This window comes from Haliotis rufescens, unplaced genomic scaffold (assembly GCF_023055435.1).
Source record: "Haliotis rufescens isolate VD_foot unplaced genomic scaffold, xgHalRufe1.0.p SCAF_34, whole genome shotgun sequence".
NCBI classification, from domain to species: domain Eukaryota; kingdom Metazoa; phylum Mollusca; class Gastropoda; order Lepetellida; family Haliotidae; genus Haliotis; species Haliotis rufescens.
The window spans coordinates 1,354,678-1,377,694 of NW_025964046.1; the positions used below are offsets into that span (position 1 = coordinate 1,354,678).

Below are 23,017 nucleotides of genomic sequence, written 5' to 3' on the forward strand. Positions count from 1 at the left end.
CACCTCAGCAGCGAAAAGCAGATGCAAGCTACAGGCCTCCTCTCGCTTGACGTCGGTTGTATCGGTCCTTAAACTGTAGACCTTAACAAGGAAAAGCAGATGCAAGCTACAGGCCTCCTCTCGCTTGATGTCGGTTGCATCGGTCCACATACTGTACACCTCAGCAAGGAAAAGCAGACGTAAGCTACAGGCCTCCTCTAGCTTGGTGTCGGTTGTATCGGACCCCATACTGTACACCTCAGCAAGGAAAGTCAGATGCAATCTACAGGCCTCCTCTCGCTTGGTGTCGGTTGCATCGGACCCCATACTGTACACCTCAGCAAGGAAAGTCAGATACAAGCTACAGGCCTCCTCTCGCTTGATGTCGGTTGTATCGGACCCCATACTGCACACCTCAGTAAGGAAAAGCAGATGCAAGCTACAGGCCTCCTGTCGCTTGATGTCGGTTGTATCGGACCCCATACTGTACACCTGAACAAGGAAAAGCAGATGCAAGCTACAGGCCTCCTCTCGCTTGATGTCGGTTGTATCGGACCCCATACTGTACACCTCAGCAAGGAAAGTCAGATGCAAGCTACAGGCCTCCTCTCGCTTGATGTCGGTTGCATCGGACCCCATACTGTACACCTCAGCAAGGAAAAGCAGACCTAAGCTACAGGCCTCCTCTCGCTTGATGTCGGTTGTATCGGACCCCATACTGTACACCTGAACAAGGAAAAGCAGGTGCAAGCTACAGGCCTCCTCTCGCTTGATGTCGGTTGTATCGGACCCCATACTGTACACCTGAACAAGGAAAAGCAGATGCAAGCTACAGGCCTCCTCTCGCTTGGTGTCGGTTGCATCGGACCCCATACTGTACACCTCAGCAAGGAAAAGCAGACCTAAGGTACAGGCCTCCTCTCGCTTGGTGTCGGTTGTATCGGACCCCATACTGCACACCTCAGCAAGGAAAAGCAGACCTAAGCTACAGGCCTCCTCTCGCTTGATGTCGGTTGCATCGGACCCCATACTGTACACCTCAGCAAGGAAAAGCAGACCTAAGCTACAGGCCTCCTCTCGCTTGGTGTCGGTTGCATCGGACCCCATACTGTACACCTCAGCAAGGAAAAGCAGACCTAAGCTACAGGCGTCCTCTCGCTTGATGTCGGTTGTACCGGTCCTTAAACTGTAGACCTTAACAAGGAAAAGCAGATGCAAGCTACGGGCCTCCTCTCGCTTGATGTCGGTTGTATCGGTCCCCATACTGTACACCTCAGCAGCGAAAAGCAGATGCAAGCTACAGGCCTCCTCTCGCTTGATGTCGGTTGTACCGGTCCTTAAACTGTAGACCTTAACAAGGAAAAGCAGATGCAAGCTACGGGCCTCCTCTCGCTTGATGTCGGTTGTATCGGTCCCCATACTGTACACCTCAGCAGCGAAAAGCAGATGCAAGCTACAGGCCTCCTCTCGCTAAGTGTCGGTTGTATCGGTCCTTAAACTGTAGACCTTAACAAGGAAAAGCAGATGCAAGCTACAGGCCTCCTCTCGCTTGATGTCGGTTGTATCGAACCCCATACTGTACACCTCAGCAAGGAAAAGCAGACCTAAGCTACAGGCCTCCTCTCGCTTGGTGTCGGTTGCATCGGACCCCATACTGTACACCTCAGCAAGGAAAAGCAGACCTAAGCTACAGGCCTCCTCTCGCTTGATGTCGGTTGCATCGGACCCCATACTGCACACCTCAACAAGGAAAAGCAGACCTAAGCTACAGGCCTCCTCTCGCTTGATGTCGGTTGCATCGGACCCCATACTGTACACCTCAGCAAGGAAAAGCAGACCTAAGCTACAGGCCTCCTCTCGCTTGGTGTCGGTTGCATCGGACCCCATACTGTACACCTCAGCAAGGAAAAGCAGACCTAAGGTACAGGCCTCCTCTCGCTTGGTGTCGGTTGTATCGGACCCCATACTGCACACCTCAGCAAGGAAAAGCAGACCTAAGCTACAGGCCTCCTCTCGCTTGATGTCGGTTGCATCGGACCCCATACTGTACACCTCAGCAAGGAAAAGCAGACCTAAGCTACAGGCCTCCTCTCGCTTGGTGTCGGTTGCATCGGACCCCATACTGTACACCTCAGCAAGGAAAAGCAGACCTAAGCTACAGGCGTCCTCTCGCTTGATGTCGGTTGTACCGGTCCTTAAACTGTAGACCTTAACAAGGAAAAGCAGATGCAAGCTACGGGCCTCCTCTCGCTTGATGTCGGTTGTATCGGTCCCCATACTGTACACCTCAGCAGCGAAAAGCAGATGCAAGCTACAGGCCTCCTCTCGCTTGATGTCGGTTGTACCGGTCCTTAAACTGTAGACCTTAACAAGGAAAAGCAGATGCAAGCTACGGGCCTCCTCTCGCTTGATGTCGGTTGTATCGGTCCCCATACTGTACACCTCAGCAGCGAAAAGCAGATGCAAGCTACAGGCCTCCTCTCGCTAAGTGTCGGTTGTATCGGTCCTTAAACTGTAGACCTTAACAAGGAAAAGCAGATGCAAGCTACAGGCCTCCTCTCGCTTGATGTCGGTTGTATCGAACCCCATACTGTACACCTCAGCAAGGAAAAGCAGACCTAAGCTACAGGCCTCCTCTCGCTTGGTGTCGGTTGCATCGGACCCCATACTGTACACCTCAGCAAGGAAAAGCAGACCTAAGCTACAGGCCTCCTCTCGCTTGATGTCGGTTGCATCGGACCCCATACTGCACACCTCAACAAGGAAAAGCAGACCTAAGCTACAGGCCTCCTCTCGCTTGATGTCGGTTGCATCGGACCCCATACTGTACACCTCAGCAAGGAAAAGCAGACCTAAGCTACAGGCCTCCTCTCGCTTGGTGTCGGTTGCATCGGACCCCATACTGTACACCTCAGCAAGGAAAAGCAGACCTAAGCTACAGGCGTCCTCTCGCTTGATGTCGGTTGTACCGGTCCTTAAACTGTAGACCTTAACAAGAAAAAGCAGATGCAAGCTACGGGCCTCCTCTCGCTTGATGTCGGTTGTATCGGTCCCCATACTGTACACCTCAGCAGCGAAAAGCAGATGCAAGCTACAGGCCTCCTCTCGCTTGATGTCGGTTGTACCGGTCCTTAAACTGTAGACCTTAACAAGGAAAAGCAGATGCAAGCTACGGGCCTCCTCTCGCTTGATGTCGGTTGTATCGGTCCCCATACTGTACACCTCAGCAGCGAAAAGCAGATGCAAGCTACAGGCCTCCTCTCGCTTGGTGTCGGTTGTATCGGTCCTTAAACTGTAGACCTTAACAAGGAAAAGCAGATGCAAGCTACAGGCCTCCTCTCGCTTGATGTCGGTTGTATCGAACCCCATACTGTACACCTCAACAAGGAAAAGCAGATGCAATCTACAGGCCTCCTCTCGCTTGATGTCGGTTGCATTGGACCCCATACTGTACACCTCACCAAGGAAAAGCAGACCTAACCTACAGGCCTCCTCTCGCTTGATGTCGGTTGTATCGGTCCACATACTGCACACCTCAGCAAGGAAAAGCTACTGGAGGCCAATGACATTATGTTCAATACATCCAGTCTCATCTGAAGTTGTAAAACATGTTGTGAGGCTATTTCAGAAAAATGCCCTTTGTGATAAAAATGAATTAGTTTTTTTTTTTTCCATTTACCGATTCTGTGCATGGGTTGTGGTACTGCGCGACCATAGTAGACAGCTGACTAGTGTCTTCTGAAGTATTCTCCTTCGGTCTTTAATAGTGCTACCGCGTAGCCCTCTCCACACCCGTTTAGTTCCGATCACTCTATCGTCTTGGGGAACTCTGAATGCAGCGCATTAAGTTCATCAATAAGTGTCTTGAATACGGCTTCGTACGATTTATCTGCTGGGTTATGGCCGCTGTAGATGGCAACGTCTTGTGAACTTTAAGTTTAATATTCCGTCTATCAATACTATGTGCCAAAGAATTTGCACTTTTCATGGCCAATCCAGATTTGATGTCTGTCTGCAGTGTAAGTGGTGCTGTGGCTGACTAAGCTAAACATTTGAATTGAGGGAAGAGTGACATTAACTTTTTCAGTTCCATGAATTTAGCTCGGAAGTGTCCCTCCTCTGCACTACACGGTGCGCTTCATCTATAACAGCAAAGGGTGGTCGGGTAGCCTTGTGGTTAAAGCGTTCGCTCGTCACACGGAAGACTCGAGTTCGATTTCCGACATGGGTACAATGTGTGAAGCACATTTCTGGTGTTCCGCGCCGTGATATTACTGGAATATTGCTAACGGTGTAAAACCAAACTCACTAACTCACTACAACAACATGTGTCAGACACTTTTGCCACACACCCGCTTATCAATGAAACCTCCTGAATGACCAATTGGATACATCAATAAGCCTTTAGTAGTTTGTCAACCTCATTGGTTGTCTTGTGAACATAGGCATCTTGAAGTAGTTGCTGTTTAGATGCAGGGCTTTATCACCAAATAAAGCACAAAAAACCCTTTACCTATCAAATAGAAATCTCCGCATAAAGCAGAGTCGATCGTACAATTCCGACTATATCATGGGCATGTATTTGTAAATCACTATCAAATAGTAATGATACCAGGTGTTCGCGAAAAGGTGAGCGTATCCTGACACACCGGTGGCATCCGTCACAAACACATCCAAAGGCAAGTCAATTGTTTACTCTTGATCAATACAGTCTTGTGGAGAGTCTTTTGTCACTCTGAATTCATCTGAAATGAAACCAGATAATGTTAGGGTTAAAAAACATTTTCATTCTGCCAACATTTATGTCTGCAGTCACTGTCCAGTGTGATGGTAATAGTCACTAATTAAGCATTTGCTGTATAGTCTGGGGGTGGCCCAGTCGTCTAAGGCGCCGCGATTTGCTGTGCAGAGTTGCGTCCCTTGGAAACGCCAGAAATCTATGCTTGTGGGTTCGAATCCTGGTTCGTACGGATTATGTATCTAGGTTTGTCAGCACCATACCCGTGCTCGTGGGTTTCACCGAAGTGGTAAACGTCGGAGACCTGCATCACTTCGGGCTTTCCTCCCACTTTAAGCAGACACGCCGTGATATAACTGGAATACTGTTAAAAGCGGCGTTAAACCCAACTCACTCACTCACTCACTCTTGGTGAGGGTACAAAAACACATCCAGACATACACCCACAACACACATCCAGACATACACCCACACCACACATACAGACATACACACACAACACACATCCAGACATACACCCACACCACACATTCAGACATACATACAGACATACACCAACAACACACATACAGACATACACCCACAACACACATCCAGACATACACCCACAACACACATACAGACATACACCCACAACACACATCCAGACATACACCCACAACACACATCCAGACATACACCCACAACACACATCCTGACATACACCTACAACACACATCCAGACATACACCTACAACACACATCCAGACATACACCCACCACACACATCTAGACATACACCCACAACACACATCCAGACATACACCTACAACATACATACAGACATACACCCACAACACACATACAGACATACACCCACAACACACATCCAGACACACACCCACAACACACATCCAGACATACATACAGACATACACCAACAACACACATACAGACATACACCCACAACACACATCCAGACATACACCCACAACACACATCCACAACATACATACAGACATACACCCACAACACACATCCAGACATACACCCACAACACACATCCAGACATACACCCACAACACACATCCAGACATACACCAACAACACACATACAGACATACACCAACAACACACATACAGACATACACCCACCACACACATACAGACATACACCAACAACATACATACAGACATACACCCACAACACACATACAGACATACACCAACAACACACATCCAGACATACACCTACAACATACATACAGACATACACCCACAACACACATACAGACATACACCCACAACACACATACAGACATACACCCACAACACACATCCAGACACACACCCACAACACACATCCAGACATACATACAGACATACACCAACAACACACATACAGACATACACCCACAACACACATCCAGACATACACCCACAACACACATCCACAACATACATACAGACATACACCCACAACACACATCCAGACATACACCCACAACACACATCCAGACATACACCCACAACACACATCCAGACATACACCAACAACACACATACAGACATACACCCACCACACACATCTAGACATACACCAACAACATACATACAGACATACACCCACAACACACATACAGACACACACCAACAACACACATCCAGACATACATACAGACATACACCAACAACACACATACAGACATACACCCACAACACACATCCAGACATACACCCACAACACACATCCACAACATACATACAGACATACACCCACAACACACATCCAGACATACACCCACAACACACATCCAGACATACACCCACAACACACATACAGACATACACCCACAACACACATCTAGACATACACCTACAACACACATCTAGACATACACCTACAACACACATCTAGACATACACCTACAACACACATACAGACATACACCCACAACACACATCCAGACATACACCTACAACACACATCCAGACATACACCTACAACATACATCTAGACATACACCTACAACACACATCTAGACATACACCCACAACACACATCCAGACATACACCTACAACACACATCCAGACATACACCCTACAACACACATCCAGACATACACCCACAACACACATACAGACATACACCCACAACACACATCCAGACATACACCTACAACACACATCCAGACATACACCTACAACATACATCCAGACATACACCTACAACACACATCCAGACATACACCTACAACACACATCCAGACATACATCCACAACACACATACAGACATACACCCACAACACACATACAGACATACACCTACAACACACATACAGACATACACCCACAACACACATCCAGACATACACCTACAACACACATCTAGACATACACCTACAACACACATCCAGACATACACCTACAACACACATCCAGACATACACCTACAACACACATCCAGACATACACCCACAACATACATCCAGACATACATACAGACATACACCAACAACACACATACAGACATACACCCACAACACACATCCAGACATACACCCACAACACACATCCAGACATACATCCAGACATACACCCACAACACACATCCAGACATACATCCACAACACACATCCAGACATACACCTACAACACACATACATACATACACCCACAACACACATCCAGACATACACCTACAACACACATCCAGACATACATCCACAACACACATCCAGATATACATCCACAACACAGATACAGACATACACCTACAACACACATCCAGACATACACCCACAACACACATACAGACATACACCCACAACACACATACAGACATACATCCAGACATACACCCACAACACACATCTAGACATACACCCACAACACACATCCAGACATACACCCACAACACACATACAGACATACACCCACAACACACATCTAGACATACACCCACAACACACATCCAGACATACACCCACAACACACATCCAGACATACACCTACAACACACATCCAGACATACACCCACAACACACATCCAGACATACACCCACAACACACATCTAGACATACACCCACAACACACATACAGACATACACCCACAACACACATCTAGACATACACCCACAACACACATCCAGACATACACCCACAACACACATCCAGACATACACCTACAACACACATCCAGACATACACCCACAACACACATCCAGACATACACCCACAACACACATCTAGACATACACCCACAACACACATACAGACATACACCCACAACACACATACAGACATACACCCACAACACACATCCAGACATACACCCACAACACACATCCAGACATACACCCACAACACACATCTAGACATACACCCACAACACACATCCAGACATACACCCACAACACACATCCAGACATACACCCACAACACACATCTAGACATACACCCACAACACACATACAGACATACACCCACAACACACATACAGACATACACCCACAACACACATCCAGACATACACCCACAACACACATCTAGACATACACCCACAACACACATCCAGACATACACCCACAACATACATCCAGACATACACCCACAACACACATCCAGACATACACCCACAACACACATCCAGACATACACCTACAACACACATCCAGACATACACCCACAACACACATCTAGACATACACCCACAACACACATACAGACATACACCAACAAAACACATTCATACATACACCCACAACACACATCCAGACATACACCTACAACACACATCCAGACATACACCCACAACACACATACAGACATACACCCACAACACACATCCAGACATACACCTACAACACACAAACAGACATACACCTACAACACACATCCAGACATACACCCACAACACACATCCAGACATACACCTACAACACACATCTAGACATACACCTACAACACACATCCAGACATACACCTACAACACACATACAGACATACACCTACAACACACATCCAGACATACACCCACAACACACATACAGACATACACCCACAACACACTTCCAGACATACACCTACAACACACATCCAGACATACACCCATAACACACATCTAGACATACACCCACAACACACATACAGACATACACCAACAACACACATTCATACATACACCCACAACACACATCCAGACATACACCTACAACACACATCTAGACATACACCCACAACACACATACAGACATACACCCACAACACACATCCAGACATACACCTACAACACACATACAGACATACACCTACAACACACATCCAGACATACACCCACAACACACATACAGACATACACCCACAACACACATACAGACATACACCCACGACACACATCCAGACATAAACCCACAACACACATACAGACATACACCAACAACACACATACAGACATACACCCACAACACACATCCAGACATACACCCACAACACACATCCAGACATACACCCACATAGAGTACAGACATACACACACAACACACATACAGACATACACCCACAACACACATACAGACATACACCCACAACACACATCTAGACATACACCCACCACACACATACAGACATACACCCACAACACACATCCAGACATACACCTACAACTCACATACAGACATACACCTACAACACACATACAGACATACATACAGACATACACCCACAACACACATCCAGACATACACCCACAACACACATCTAGACATACACCCACAACACACATACAGACATACATCCAGACATACACCCACAACACACATCCAGACATACATCCAGACATACACCCACAACACACATCCAGACATACACCCACAACACACATCTAGACATACACCCACAACACACATACAGACATACATCCAGACATACACCTACAACACACATCCAGACATACATCCAGACATACACCCACAACACACATCCAGACATACATCCACAACACACATCCAGACATACATCCACAACACACATCCAGACATACACCTACAACACACATACAGACATACACCTACAAGACACATACAGACATACACCCACAACACACATCCAGACATACATCCACAACACACATCCAGACATACACCTACAACACACATCCAGACATACACCTACAACACACATACAGACATACATACAGACATACACCCACAACACACATCCAGACATACACCCACAACACACATCTAGACATACACCCACAACACACATACAGACATACATCCAGACATACATCCACAACACACATCCAGACATACATCCAGACATACACCCACAACACACATCCAGACATACATCCACAACACACATCCAGACATACACCTACAACACACATACAGACATACACCTACAACACACATACAGACATACACCCACAACACACATCCAGACATACATCCACAACACACATCCAGACATACACCTACAACACACATCCAGACATACACCTACAACACACATACAGACATACATACAGACATACATCCACAACACACATACAGACATACACCTACAACACACATCCAGACATACACCCACAACACACATCCAGACATACACCTACAACATACATCCAGACATACACCTACAACACACATCCAGACATACATCCAGACACACACCCACAACACACATACAGACATACACCCACAACACACATACAGACATACACCCACAAGACACATACAGACATACATACAGACATACACCCACAATACACATACAGACATACACCCACAACACACATACAGACATACACCCACAACACACATCCAGACATACACTCACAACACACATACAGACATACACATACAACACACATACATACATACACCCACAACAGACATACAGACATACACCCACAACACACATAGAGACATACATACAGACATACACCAACAACACACATAGAGACATACACCCACAACACACATACAGACATACACCCACAACACACATACAGACATACACCCACAATCCACATACAGACATACACCCACAACACACATACAGACATACACCCACAACACACATACAGACATACACCCACAATCCACATACAGACATACACCCACAACACACATCCAGACATACACCCACAACACACATAGAGACATACACCCACAACACACATACAGACAAACACCCACAACACACATACAGACATACACCCACAATCCACATACAGACATACACCCACAACACACAGACAAACATACACCCACAACACACATACAGACATACACCGACAACACACATACAGACATACACCCACAATCCACATACAGACATACACCCACAACACACAGACAAACATACACCCACAACACACATACAGACATACACCCACAACACACATACAGACATACATACAGACATACACCCACAACACACATACAGACATACACCCACAACACACATACAGACATACACCCACAATACACATACAAACATACACCCACAACACACATCCAGACATACACCCACAACACACATACAGACATACACCCACAACACACATCCAGACATACACCCACAACACACATCCAGACATATACCAACAACACACATACAGACATACACCCACAACACACATCCAGACATACACCCACAACACACATCCAGACATACACCTACAACACACATACAGACATACACCCACAACACACATACAGACATACACCCACAACACACATCCAGACATATACCCACAACACACATACAGACATACACCCACAACACACATCCAGACATACACCCACATAGAGTACAGACATACACATCATTTGTAGTATTCTTGAAAATTAAGCATATTAAGCGGTTTTAAACTTATATCTTATTTTGGCAAATTACATAGAGATCATGAATCTATCAATGATATGTCTCTGTTATTATTGGGGTCAGCCTCCATATATCCTACATGGAGTAACCTGACGTGAAGATATCCCCACATATCTTGAAATATTTTATAAGATATTAATGTAAAAAGAGAGAGTGTGTAAGGTTTTGACGCTTTTAAGAACTCAGTTGAGACGCCATCTTGTCCTGGAGAAATATTATTAGCAAATTTATCCATGCGAACCATAGAAAGATATGGAGAAGTATGTACGTCAAGAAGAGATGTTTCCCATGTGTACCAGTTGATGTACAAAACTAACAATCAGGCAAGGTTTACCACAGAGTAAGTATTCTTATCACGATATGCTGCACGTGATTTCCAGACTTTACGCACTAATCCTGCACGAGACAAATGGTGCCTCTCGAGTCATGGATCTATGACGTCACATGTGATGCGTTCATGAGCATCGGTTCACACAACATACCAGTGTGGTCGGTTATGCATCGAACCAATCGATATCTGTTGAATATGAGCAAGTCTTCATATATTAACCAAGATGTTTGGTATTCGCGTTTCTTTTGGCAGTGAGTATACTTCCTGATCACTAACATCTATATTTAGTGAAGCTGTGAGCAGAGCTGGTTCGCTTGTATTTATGACTAGGGTTTGCTCGCATCACACACAACATTACTCAGATCAAGATTCACCAAATAGCAATAAAAACAAACCTTTTAATTGATGATAGAGTTAAGTGGGCTGACGATGACTTTGGTCATATTGACGTCCGTCCGCAGGTTTGTGATATACGGTAGGGCTTAAAACGTCGAGTTTTTGTCACACCCGGTAAGAAGGACATCATGTGTGTCACCGCCCACAGCATTGCGGATGCACTCTACTTGTTTATGTCGGAAGGATATCATGTGTGTCTCCGCCCACAGCATCGCGGATGCGCTCTACTTGTTTATGTCGGAAGGACATCATGTGTGTCTCCGCCCACAGCATCGCGGATGCACTCTACTTGTTTATGTCGGAAGGACATCATGTGTGTCTCCGCCCACAGCATCGCGGATGCGCTCTACTTGTTTATGTCGGAAGGACATCATGTGTGTCTCTGCCCACAGCATCGCGGATGCGCTCTACTTGTTTATGTCGGAAGGACATCATGTGTGTCTCCGCCCACATCATCGCGGATGCGCTCTACTTGTTTATGTCGGAAGGACATCATGTGTGTCTCCGCCCACAGCATCGCGGATGCGCTCTACTTGTTTATGTCGGAAGGACATCATGTGTGTCTCCGCCCACAGCATCGCGGATGCGCTCTACTTGTTTATGTCGGAAGGACATCATGTGTGTCTCCGCCCACAGCATCGCGGATGCGCTCTACTTGTTGTGGTCGGAAATAATAAAAGAAACGCCTCTGCTTACATTAATCTTTGCGAGAGCAATTTTGATTTCACAAACAAAGTACATGAATGAGGTGACCTCGACAATATATTTAGGTGAGGTCAGCGGTGTACAGAAGATCGGCTATGTCATGGCATGCAGGCCTATTGTTGGGGAATGACCACAGAGACACACGCTGTAGAAAGGTTTCACTTCGGTGGAACTAAAGAGCAGTGGGAAAGTGTTGAAAAACCCTAATCTTAATCAAAATGTGGAATTCGAAACAACGTTCATCGGATACAACGTAATTTGTAATTCGTTTTCCATGTCCTCTATGGGGTGATCCAGTAGCCTAGTGGTTAAAGCATTCCTCGTCACGCCGGAGACCTGGGTTCGATCCCGACATGGGTACAATGTGTGAAGCCCAGTTCTGGTGTCCCCCGCCGTGATATTACTGGAATATTGCTAACAGCGGCGTAAAACCATACTCACTCACTCACTCACCCTATGTCCTCTATAATGTAATGGCGGCTGTCAGCGTGATGCTCAGTGATAAGAATTCATTACTGCAATATTCATCAGTATGATAACGTCATTATGCAGGACATTTCCTCGTGTCAGTATTTGGCTCCCTGTTAAACAAGAATTACAGCTTTAGTTACCTGACAACCAGCTGAAATAATTTATTTAAAATGCTTGCTTGACACACCTTGACTCATCGCGGATAAGAAGAGGAGACCTTCGCGGCATCTTCGTACTCATACACAGTAACTATACACTCCAATTAATAGTATTCCATCCATACCACTTGCATATTCGACGAACAACATCATACTTAAAAAAATCTCTATTTGATGAAATGGTACATCTGTTTTGACAGACGAACGTAAAACGTTGCATGTTTTCAGTGTATCATCCCTGTCTTTTCTAGGTGGATCCATAAACATGAAGGGCTCTGGAGAGTATTCCGTCCTGGGGAGAGAGTTCACGTTTACCTGCGAGGTTGTCAATGCGAGAGTCACGGGGTTAATTACGTTCTTGAAACGTGATAACCTTTCATTTCGATCTGTCTGTGGTGTAGCAGTAGACACAGGGCAACAGATAACGGGGAATAACAGGACCCAATGTTCAGATGAAGACGGACAACGACACAGGTACACATTGACCATCAGGGATGTTTCTCGGGATGATTCTACTGTTTGGCAGTGCCAGGGAGGAGGGATGAGGAGCAACACGGTTACTTTGGATGTGCGATGTAAGTATGGCAAATACAGGTACCTCTGTATAACACTAAGTCATCCCCTGTTACAACAGAGCCCCAGTAACTTTGCTGTTTGTTTGTTTTTTGTTTGATGTTTAACACTCAGCAATATGACGGAGGTCTGTAAATAATCGAGTCTGGACCAGACAATCAACCACGTCACCGAGCATGACCAACCGAGCCATCAAGAGGTATGAAAGCTCAACATAAAGATCATAGCGTGTGTACATGTAGCAGTGTACTTCATGCTGACATGGATGAGTCATATCTAATCATTCCCTCTACCATACTAGTCTACCCGTGAAGATCCGGGGTAGAGTAGGTCTTCTTCAATCGATGCTTGCCGTAAAAGGTGACATTGCTTGTCGTAAGAGGCGTGTAACGGGATCGTGTGGTCAGGCTCGCTGACTTCGTTGATGCATGTCAACATATCCCAATTGCGTAGATCGATGCTCATGATGTCAATCACTGGATTGTCTGATCCAGATTCGATTATTTATAGACCGCCGTTATATAGCTGAAATATGGCTGAGTGCGGCGTAAAATAACAAACCAGCCAACCAGTCTTCAATTAGGTTCATGAAAAAGGGGAGTACACCTTTTAGTTAATGTCACTGTGTCTGAGGTATTAAGGTATTTAAGTATTCTGACCAGTTTGGCATATATGGCTGCACAATAACTATATAGGTATGATATATTAAGATATGACATAATTATTCTATTGTATTGGTTAAAATATACAAAATTATTTCAGCCGACATTTCTTATGTTCATGGAAACATACTAGTATATGTTACTCATGTTTTAATATATAATAATAATAATAATAATAATAATAATCGTAGAAACGTCACACAAGATATGTTTATATCAATGATAACTTGTTCATTGGTGAAATTATTAATAATCATATTGTGGTGTTTAAGATGCTCCTCGCATAGAACATTTTAGTGTCACGTTAGGGAGCAGAACCAGGCACGTAAGGGAACACGACAACGTGACAATGTGACAGTGTAGTGTGAAGCCAGAAGTAAAACTGATTCTTTATAACTGTTAGAAAATATAATTCCATTATAAATGAGAGTTGAGAAAAGTGTATAGTAATAACAACATGGTTCATTAATGACATTATTGTGGTGTTTAAGCTGCTCCTAGTATAGAATACTTTGGTGTCACGTCTGGGGACAGAACCGTGAGTGTGACGGAACACGACAACGTGACACTGCAGTGTAACATCAGCAGTAATCCGGCTTCTACCATAGAGATCAGGAACAAGACCTCCAGCATAGGAAGAAGGAAGTTCAGCAACTATAACCCAGTGCGGAGTTACAAACAAACAATGAAAGCGATGCTACTGGATGTGTCCTGCCAGGAAGGGGGAGAATACACCTGCTCGGCCGGGAACTTGATCGGAAAAGCTGCCCAACAGACTGTGTTATTACAAGTCACTTGTAAGTAATATTTTTTTCAAAATAAGTTTCTTAATATTGCTGTTCATGTATAGCAGAATAGGTCTTCAACAACCCATCCTTGCCGTGAAAGGCGACAATGCTTGTCGTAAGAGGCGACTAACGCGATTGGGTGGTCAGACTCACTGACTTGGTTGATGCATGTCATCTTGTCCCAATTGCGTTGATCGATGTTTATGATCAATGTCAATCACTGGATTGTCTGGTCCAGACTCAATAACTTACAGACCTCCGTCATATAGCTGGAATATTGCTGAGTGCGACGTTTAACAACAAACAAACAAACAAACAAACAAACATTCAGTTTCTTTCTTTGAAACTTTGGGGGACCAATCACTCATGTTTCAAGATTCACATTGAACAATATATTTGCTAAAATTATGATTTAAATGTTTTATTATCATCATTATCTTTTTTCAGGTTTAAATAAAGTGGAAATCAAAACGAATGGCACTTTAAGATCAGGTTATCTGCCATGTTTCTTGTTTGATTTATGTCATGTCGGCATCCATTGTTTATTCAGGTGCCCCAAGGCGATATTCATCTTCATCTGACAATCTGGTGTTTGCTTCAAATCTGCACGAAAACGCAACGCTAAGTTTGACCGTCATAGCCTTCCCACCGCCAACCTTCAAGTGGAGGAAAAGGCCAGACTCGAGACCAATCAATACCACAAGGGTCAACACTGAGGGCGTCCTTGTGACAGGAAGTGTCACCATTTTGGATGTCAAGGAAGACGACTTTTTGAACTACACTGTCAACGTGGAAAACACCGAAGGCCAATTGGAAGTGAAGATAGCTCTGGTTTCCAAATGTTAGTTTTTTTTCATATAAAACATACTTCTTAAAAGGCAGGATAAATGTATACAAATGAATTGAGTAATTCATAAGTACATGTTTTTGTAAATATGTTTCGAAAACAGTTTTGAGAAAAATATATTGTGCAGTTGTTTTAAAACTGTTAGTTTGAGTTCGGTGAAAATACAATATTGTCAGATATCGCGTCATCATGCAGGTACAAATTCATCCAATGGGACATTACATAGCAAGTAGGTCACAATTGACTGTGATATTTTCAATAATCAACCAAACCAAGTTGTTATGTAGTTGGTAAACGCAGTGTCTACTTATGCAAGTGACTGTCATCATATTGCGAAGAAGAATTTAACAAAGTCAGTTTTTCTTTTCTGTACAAGTGCATATGCTGGCTACACTGTTTCTACCATAACGTAAAGCAATGTATCTAATTTATCCGCATTGTTTTCAGCCAAGCCAAACATACCAAGCAGCCTGAAAGCGACAAGCACCTGCCCACGTTCGGTAACACTGCAGTGGGAGAAAGCTTTCAATGGTGGCGCCACACAGAGTTTCAACATACAGTACAGAGAACCTGGTGGGCAATGGATCACGCATCCAACCAGGCCGAGTGAAGACGATGCCCTTCAACTGGAAATTGATGACCTCGAACCTGGAACACTGTACCAAATTCGGATGAATGCTCTGAATGATTATGGCTCAAACAGCTACACCTCCATCACAGTGACCACAGATACGGGTATGGACTTCAGCAACCCATGTTTGTCGTAAGAGGCGACTATGCTGGTCGTTAGAGGCGACTATGCTTGTCGTAAGAGGCAACTGTGCTTGCCGTAAGATCCGACTGACGGGATAGGGTGGTCAGGCTCGCTGACTTTGTTGATGCATGTCATCGTATAGCAATTGCGTGGATCGATGCTCATGATGTCAATCACTGGATTGTCAGTCACAGACGCTGTCATATATTGCTGAGTGCGGCCTTAAACAACAAGCCAAACCAAAACAAAAGTTCCATGGGGGTGCCATGTGTCACATCCGTTAGCTTTGAAGACTCGGGATCCCATTCAGATTTGAAAGTTGTGTAGTTTTAAGTGCATCATCTCCTATATTGAGAGTAAATATCTCCTTGAAGAGATTTATCAAACATTTAAAACAAACCGAAACGAAAATGTACAGATCACAATAATATCTCTATCCTCTTTTCCTGTTTCAACAATTCCTCCCGAGGATTTTATAAGTACACATTGTATCCAAGGCTGTCAATGCATCAATGTTCAATTAACCGAGTATAGTCCAAAATGTTATGTTATTTGTATCCTGGAGGTTCTCGTTCTTCATGTATCTACACGTATCTGTTATGGTATACAGTTAACTACGTTTATAACGAACACGCTTATAACGAACTGATTGATATGACGAACTTATTTTGTTTGTCCCGACCATTACCTGTACATGTGTTGTATATGCTCATAACAAACTACGGTTTTAACGAACTAAAATTAGTGGTCCCTTTGAGTTCGTTGTAACTGTAGTTTACTGTTTTTGCCATTTTAGCCTGATTTCTTATAATAAAGTTGGTGATTTAGCCACAGAGGTTCAGATACATTTTCACCGGTATTGTCAAAGTACACCTATTATTTTATAATATCTTTCCACTAAGGATCATCTCTATGATGAACCTTGTTCCTATTAGCCCCCAGTCTATCAATATCTCTGACCGCCTCCGTGGTCTAGTGGTAGAGCGTCCGCCCGGAGAGAGGAAGGTCCGGGGTTTGATCCCTCGCTGCGTCATAGTAAAAGACGTTAAAAGATGGTACTTGTTGTAATCCTGGCATTAACAAGGACTGGTCGGCTCGGAGTCAGTATACTGTGTCTGAGTGGGGTTTTCACGTTAAACTGTGGCATGGTATCTGAGTGTGCTAGCACTATAAATCGGCCTCAGTACAGCCACACACACACACACACACACACACACACACACACACGTGCATGTACGTCGCTATATAAGTGCAATAATCTTGGACGCGACGTTAACCCCATTTCACCTCACCACCAATATCACTTATTGCTGTTTAAAGGATGCAAAATGTTTTTAACATATCTGATCAGATTGACCATTTTAAGTCTCTAGCATCACATCGGAGTCCTTCGAAGTTGTTTAATGAGGTAACGACTGAATCTCATTACGGGGGTTGGGGAGGGAAGTTAGTATGTGAACAAAAGTAGAGAGCGTTTTAAGCATGATTGGCAAATTTCTCTTTTTCCAAGTAGATTTGTAGCAGTGTGGAACACGTGATTTGATTTTGATGCATACTTTATCTGCATAGGTGTGTAACACTTGGCTCCTGCCTACTCTATTTGCAGCTACCACTTCATGTGTGCCCGTCTACGTTGTGGTCATCGCGTGTGTGGCGTCAGTGCTCCTCACAACGGCTGTGCACATTGTTGTGTTGTGTAAGTATTTCACAAACACCATGAGTGCGTGTGTGCGTGAGTGCGTGCGTGTGAGCGTGCGTGCGTGCGTGCGTGCGTGCGTGAGTAGGTGAGTGAGTGAGTGAGTGAGTGAGTGAGTGAGTGAGAGTGAGTCTAAAAGCCTCATAATTTAAATTTAATATACATACTATCAATAACAGATTATTATTTACGTATTGTTATTTGCATATTATTATATGTGTTTTCGGTTTGAAATCTCTAGTTTGAGAGATATGAAATTTGAAACAAAGCAGGCAAAATTGACAAAAGAGACCTCTCAAAACAGGAAACTATTTATGCATTTTCGACAATTTTCTGATAAAACAGGTTAGGAAAACCCGTCAGATGAATTTATCTCTGAATCTAGATTAGTCTTCACCAAATTAACATTTTGTGTATATTCGTCTTCTATATGTATTACAATGAATACGCTTGTCCAATGACTGAGTTGAAATATGTCCTTCATATCAAATTATAAAACTATTGAATAAATATATTACTTTGGACTTCTTTGAGACGTGAGAACAGAAACTCTTAACCATTGATCAATTTTAAGTGAGTCACAACCATCTCTCCTATGAGGCATATATATATATATGTGTGTGTGTGTTTGTGTGTGTTTGTATGTGTGTTTGTGTGTGTGTGTTTGTTTGTGTGTGTGTGTGTAGGTGTGTGTTTGTTTGTGTGTTTGTTTGTGTGTGTGTTTGTTTGTGTGTGTGCGTGTTTGTGTGTGTGTTTGTGCGTGTGTTTGTGTGTGTGTGTGTGCGTGCGTGCGTGCGTGCGTGCGTGCGTGCGTGCGTGTGTGTGTGTGTGTGTGTGTGTGTGTGTGTGTGTGTGTGTGTGTGTGTGTGTGTGTGTTCCATTCAAAGCTTCTATAGGTCTTCAGCAACCCATGCTTGCTGTAAAAGGCCACTATGCTTGTCGTAAGAGGCGACAAACGGGATCGGATGGTCAGGCTCGCTGACTTGGTTGATGCATGTCATCGTATCCCAATTGCGTGGATCGATGCTCCTGATGTCAATCACTGGATTGTGTGTGTTTCAGGCACAAAGGCCAAGTGTCAATCCCAAACCTTGACAAGCGCGGAAGCTGAGGGTGACAATGAAACTACCAGAGAAGGTGAAGAATTTACCCGTTTTTCGAATGACCAACACATCTGATCCCAATGTCCGTAAAATACATCTAACACATTTAAAAAAGTTTACAATATGTTCTAAAAGAATATGACTGAATTATATTATTTGACGATGTATATAGTTATTTTAAAAAAAATAACACCCCTTTTGAATTCAGGGTAGATAATGCCCCCAGCAACACATTCTGGGCATATAACTATATAGACCAGGTGACCATGCTCGGTGATTTGATCGATGGTGTGATCATAAAATCAATCACAAGTTATATGCTTGATGTCCAGAAAATGGGTTATGAGTTCACAACAATCTTTGGCTCTTCATTTCACCGCCCTAGTATGCTCTGAAGCACTGAATGAATATTGAATGGTCGGCCTCTAACGCTAGGAAAATGTTTTTCTCGTTCAGATGAGAACAAGGGGAAGGATCTATATACCTCACTGATCCCTGTCAAGGATGCGTATGAAAACATTAACATCGACAACCAACCACGACCTTCAACGTCAACACCGGCAGCATCAACAGAGTCGCCGTCGTCTGATCCTTATTACTCAGTCATTAAAGATACCACCCTCTGATACACGTCACGCGCAGACCAGACTCTTTTCATGGCGTCATTGGTAGCACTGTACACTACTTCCTATATTGTGTCCAAGACATATGTACTCGTAATAGACCCTTCTAACTTTCCATAATCACACGCAGTACATCTGTTCACCAGACTGTGCATGCATCTTAAATCTTCCCAGTTATTAACATATTTTATGTTTTTTGGTCCTTAATGTAACCAACCACGACCTTCAACGTCAACACCGGCAGCATCAACAGAGTCACCGTCGTCTGATCCATATTGCTCAGTCATTAAAGATATCACCGTGTGATTCAGACCAGATTCTGTGTTGTCATCAGCTTATCATGGCGTCACTGGTAGCACTGTACACTACAGACTCTGTGTTGTCACCAGCTTATCATGGCGTCACTGGTAGCACTGTACACAACAGACTCTGTGTTGTCATTAGCTTATCATGGCGTCACTGGTAGCACTGTACACTACAGACTCTGTGTTGTCACCAGCTTATCATGGCGTCATTGGTAGCACTGTACACAACAGACTCTGTGTTGTCATCAGCTTATCATGGCGTCACTGGTAGCACTGTACACTACAGACTCTGTGTTGTCATCAGCTTATCATGGCGTCATTGGTAGCACTGTACACTACAGACTCTGTGTTGTCATCAGCTTAACATGGCGTCATTGGTAGCACTGTACACTACAGATTCTGTGTTGTCACCAGCTTATCATGGCGTCACTGGTAGCACTGTACACAACAGACTCTGTGTTGTCACCAGCTTATCATGGCGTCATTGGTAGCACTGTACACTACAGACTCTGTGTTGTCATCAGCTTATCATGGCGCCATTGGTAGCACTGTACACAACAGACTCTGTGTTGTCATCAGCTTATCATGGCGTCACTGGTAGCACTGTACACTACAGACTCTGTGTTGTCACCAGCTTATCATGGCGTCATTGGTAGCACTGTACACAACAGACTCTGTGCTGTCACCAGCTTATCATGGCGTCATTGGTAGCCCTGTACACTACAGACTTTGTGTTGTCACCAGCTTATCATGGCGTCATTGGTAGCACTGTACACTACAGACTCTGTGTTGTCACTAGCTTATCATGGAGTCATTGGTAGCACTGTACACAACAGACTCTGTGTTGTCACCAGCTTATCATGGCGTCATTGGTAGCACAGTACACAACAGACTCTGTGTTGTCACCAGCTTATCATGGCGTCATTGGTAGCACTGTACACAACAGACTCTGTGCTGACACCAGCTTATCATGGCGTCATTGGTAGCACTGTACACAACAGACTCTGTGTTGTCACCAGATTATCATGGCGTCATTGGTAGCACTGTACAAAACAGACTATGTGTTGTCACCAGCTTATCATGGCGTCTTTGGTAGCACTGTACACAACAGACTCTGTGCTGTCACCAGCTTATCATGGCGCCATTGGTAGCACTGTACACTACAGACTCTGTGTTGTCACCAGCTTATCATGGCGTCTTTGGTAGCCCTGAACACTACTTCCTCTTTTGTGTCCCAGACATATGTACTCGTAATAGACCATTCTAACTTTCCATAATCACACACAGTACATCTGTACACTAAACTGTGCATGCATCTTCAATCTTCTGAGTTATTAACCTATTTTATGTTTTTTGTCATGTCCTTAATGTACAGCTTTTGTATTTGACAAGCTTCATTCAAAGCTTCTATAGGAACACGGAAGGCCCAGTCGTCTAATTCGCCGCGTTTCGCTGTGCAGAGTTGCGTCCCTTGGGCACGCCAGAAACCTATGTTTGTGGGTTCGAATCCCGGTTCGACCCGATTATGTTTCTAGGTTTGTCCGCACCATACCCTTGCTCGTGGGTTTCACCGAAGTGGTAAACGTCTGAGACCTGCATCACTTCCGCCTTTCCTCCCACATCAAGCTGACACGCCGTGATATAACTGGAATACTGTTAAAAGCGGCGTTAAACCCAACTCACTCACTCACTCAAAGCTTCTATAGGTCTTCAGGAACCCATGCTTGCCGTAAAAGGTGACTATGCTTGTCGTAAAAGGCGACTAACGGGATCGGGTGGTCAGGCTCGCTGACTTGGTTGATGCATGTCATCGTATCCCAATTGCGTGGATCGATGCTTATGATGTTAATCACTGGATTGTCTGGTCCAGACTCGATTATTTACAGACCGCCGTCATATAGCTTGAATATTTCTGAGTGCGGCGTTAAACAACAAACAAAATCTATAATATCAAACACCTCACCATAACATTCATCGCCGTCGTCTATTTACGACCCTGAACTTCGTGT

General features: G+C 44.3%; 1 protein-coding gene across 1 annotated transcript in view; it reads left to right on the forward strand.

Annotated features, from left to right (window-relative positions):
* LOC124128212 (nephrin-like) overlaps positions 1 to 22,556 on the forward strand; it is a 37,840-nt gene extending 15,284 nt beyond the window's left edge. Inside the window, exons 2-8 of the mRNA XM_048380957.1 lie at positions 13,909 to 14,232; positions 15,384 to 15,689; positions 16,231 to 16,521; positions 16,975 to 17,262; positions 18,888 to 18,977; positions 20,040 to 20,114; positions 20,537 to 22,556. Of these exons, the coding sequence (XP_048236914.1) occupies positions 13,909 to 14,232; positions 15,384 to 15,689; positions 16,231 to 16,521; positions 16,975 to 17,262; positions 18,888 to 18,977; positions 20,040 to 20,114; positions 20,537 to 20,706 (1,544 nt within the window). The 3' untranslated portion in view covers positions 20,707 to 22,556. The remainder of the gene's footprint in view (positions 1 to 13,908; positions 14,233 to 15,383; positions 15,690 to 16,230; positions 16,522 to 16,974; positions 17,263 to 18,887; positions 18,978 to 20,039; positions 20,115 to 20,536) is intronic.
* The last annotated feature ends 461 nt before the right edge of the window (positions 22,557 to 23,017 follow it).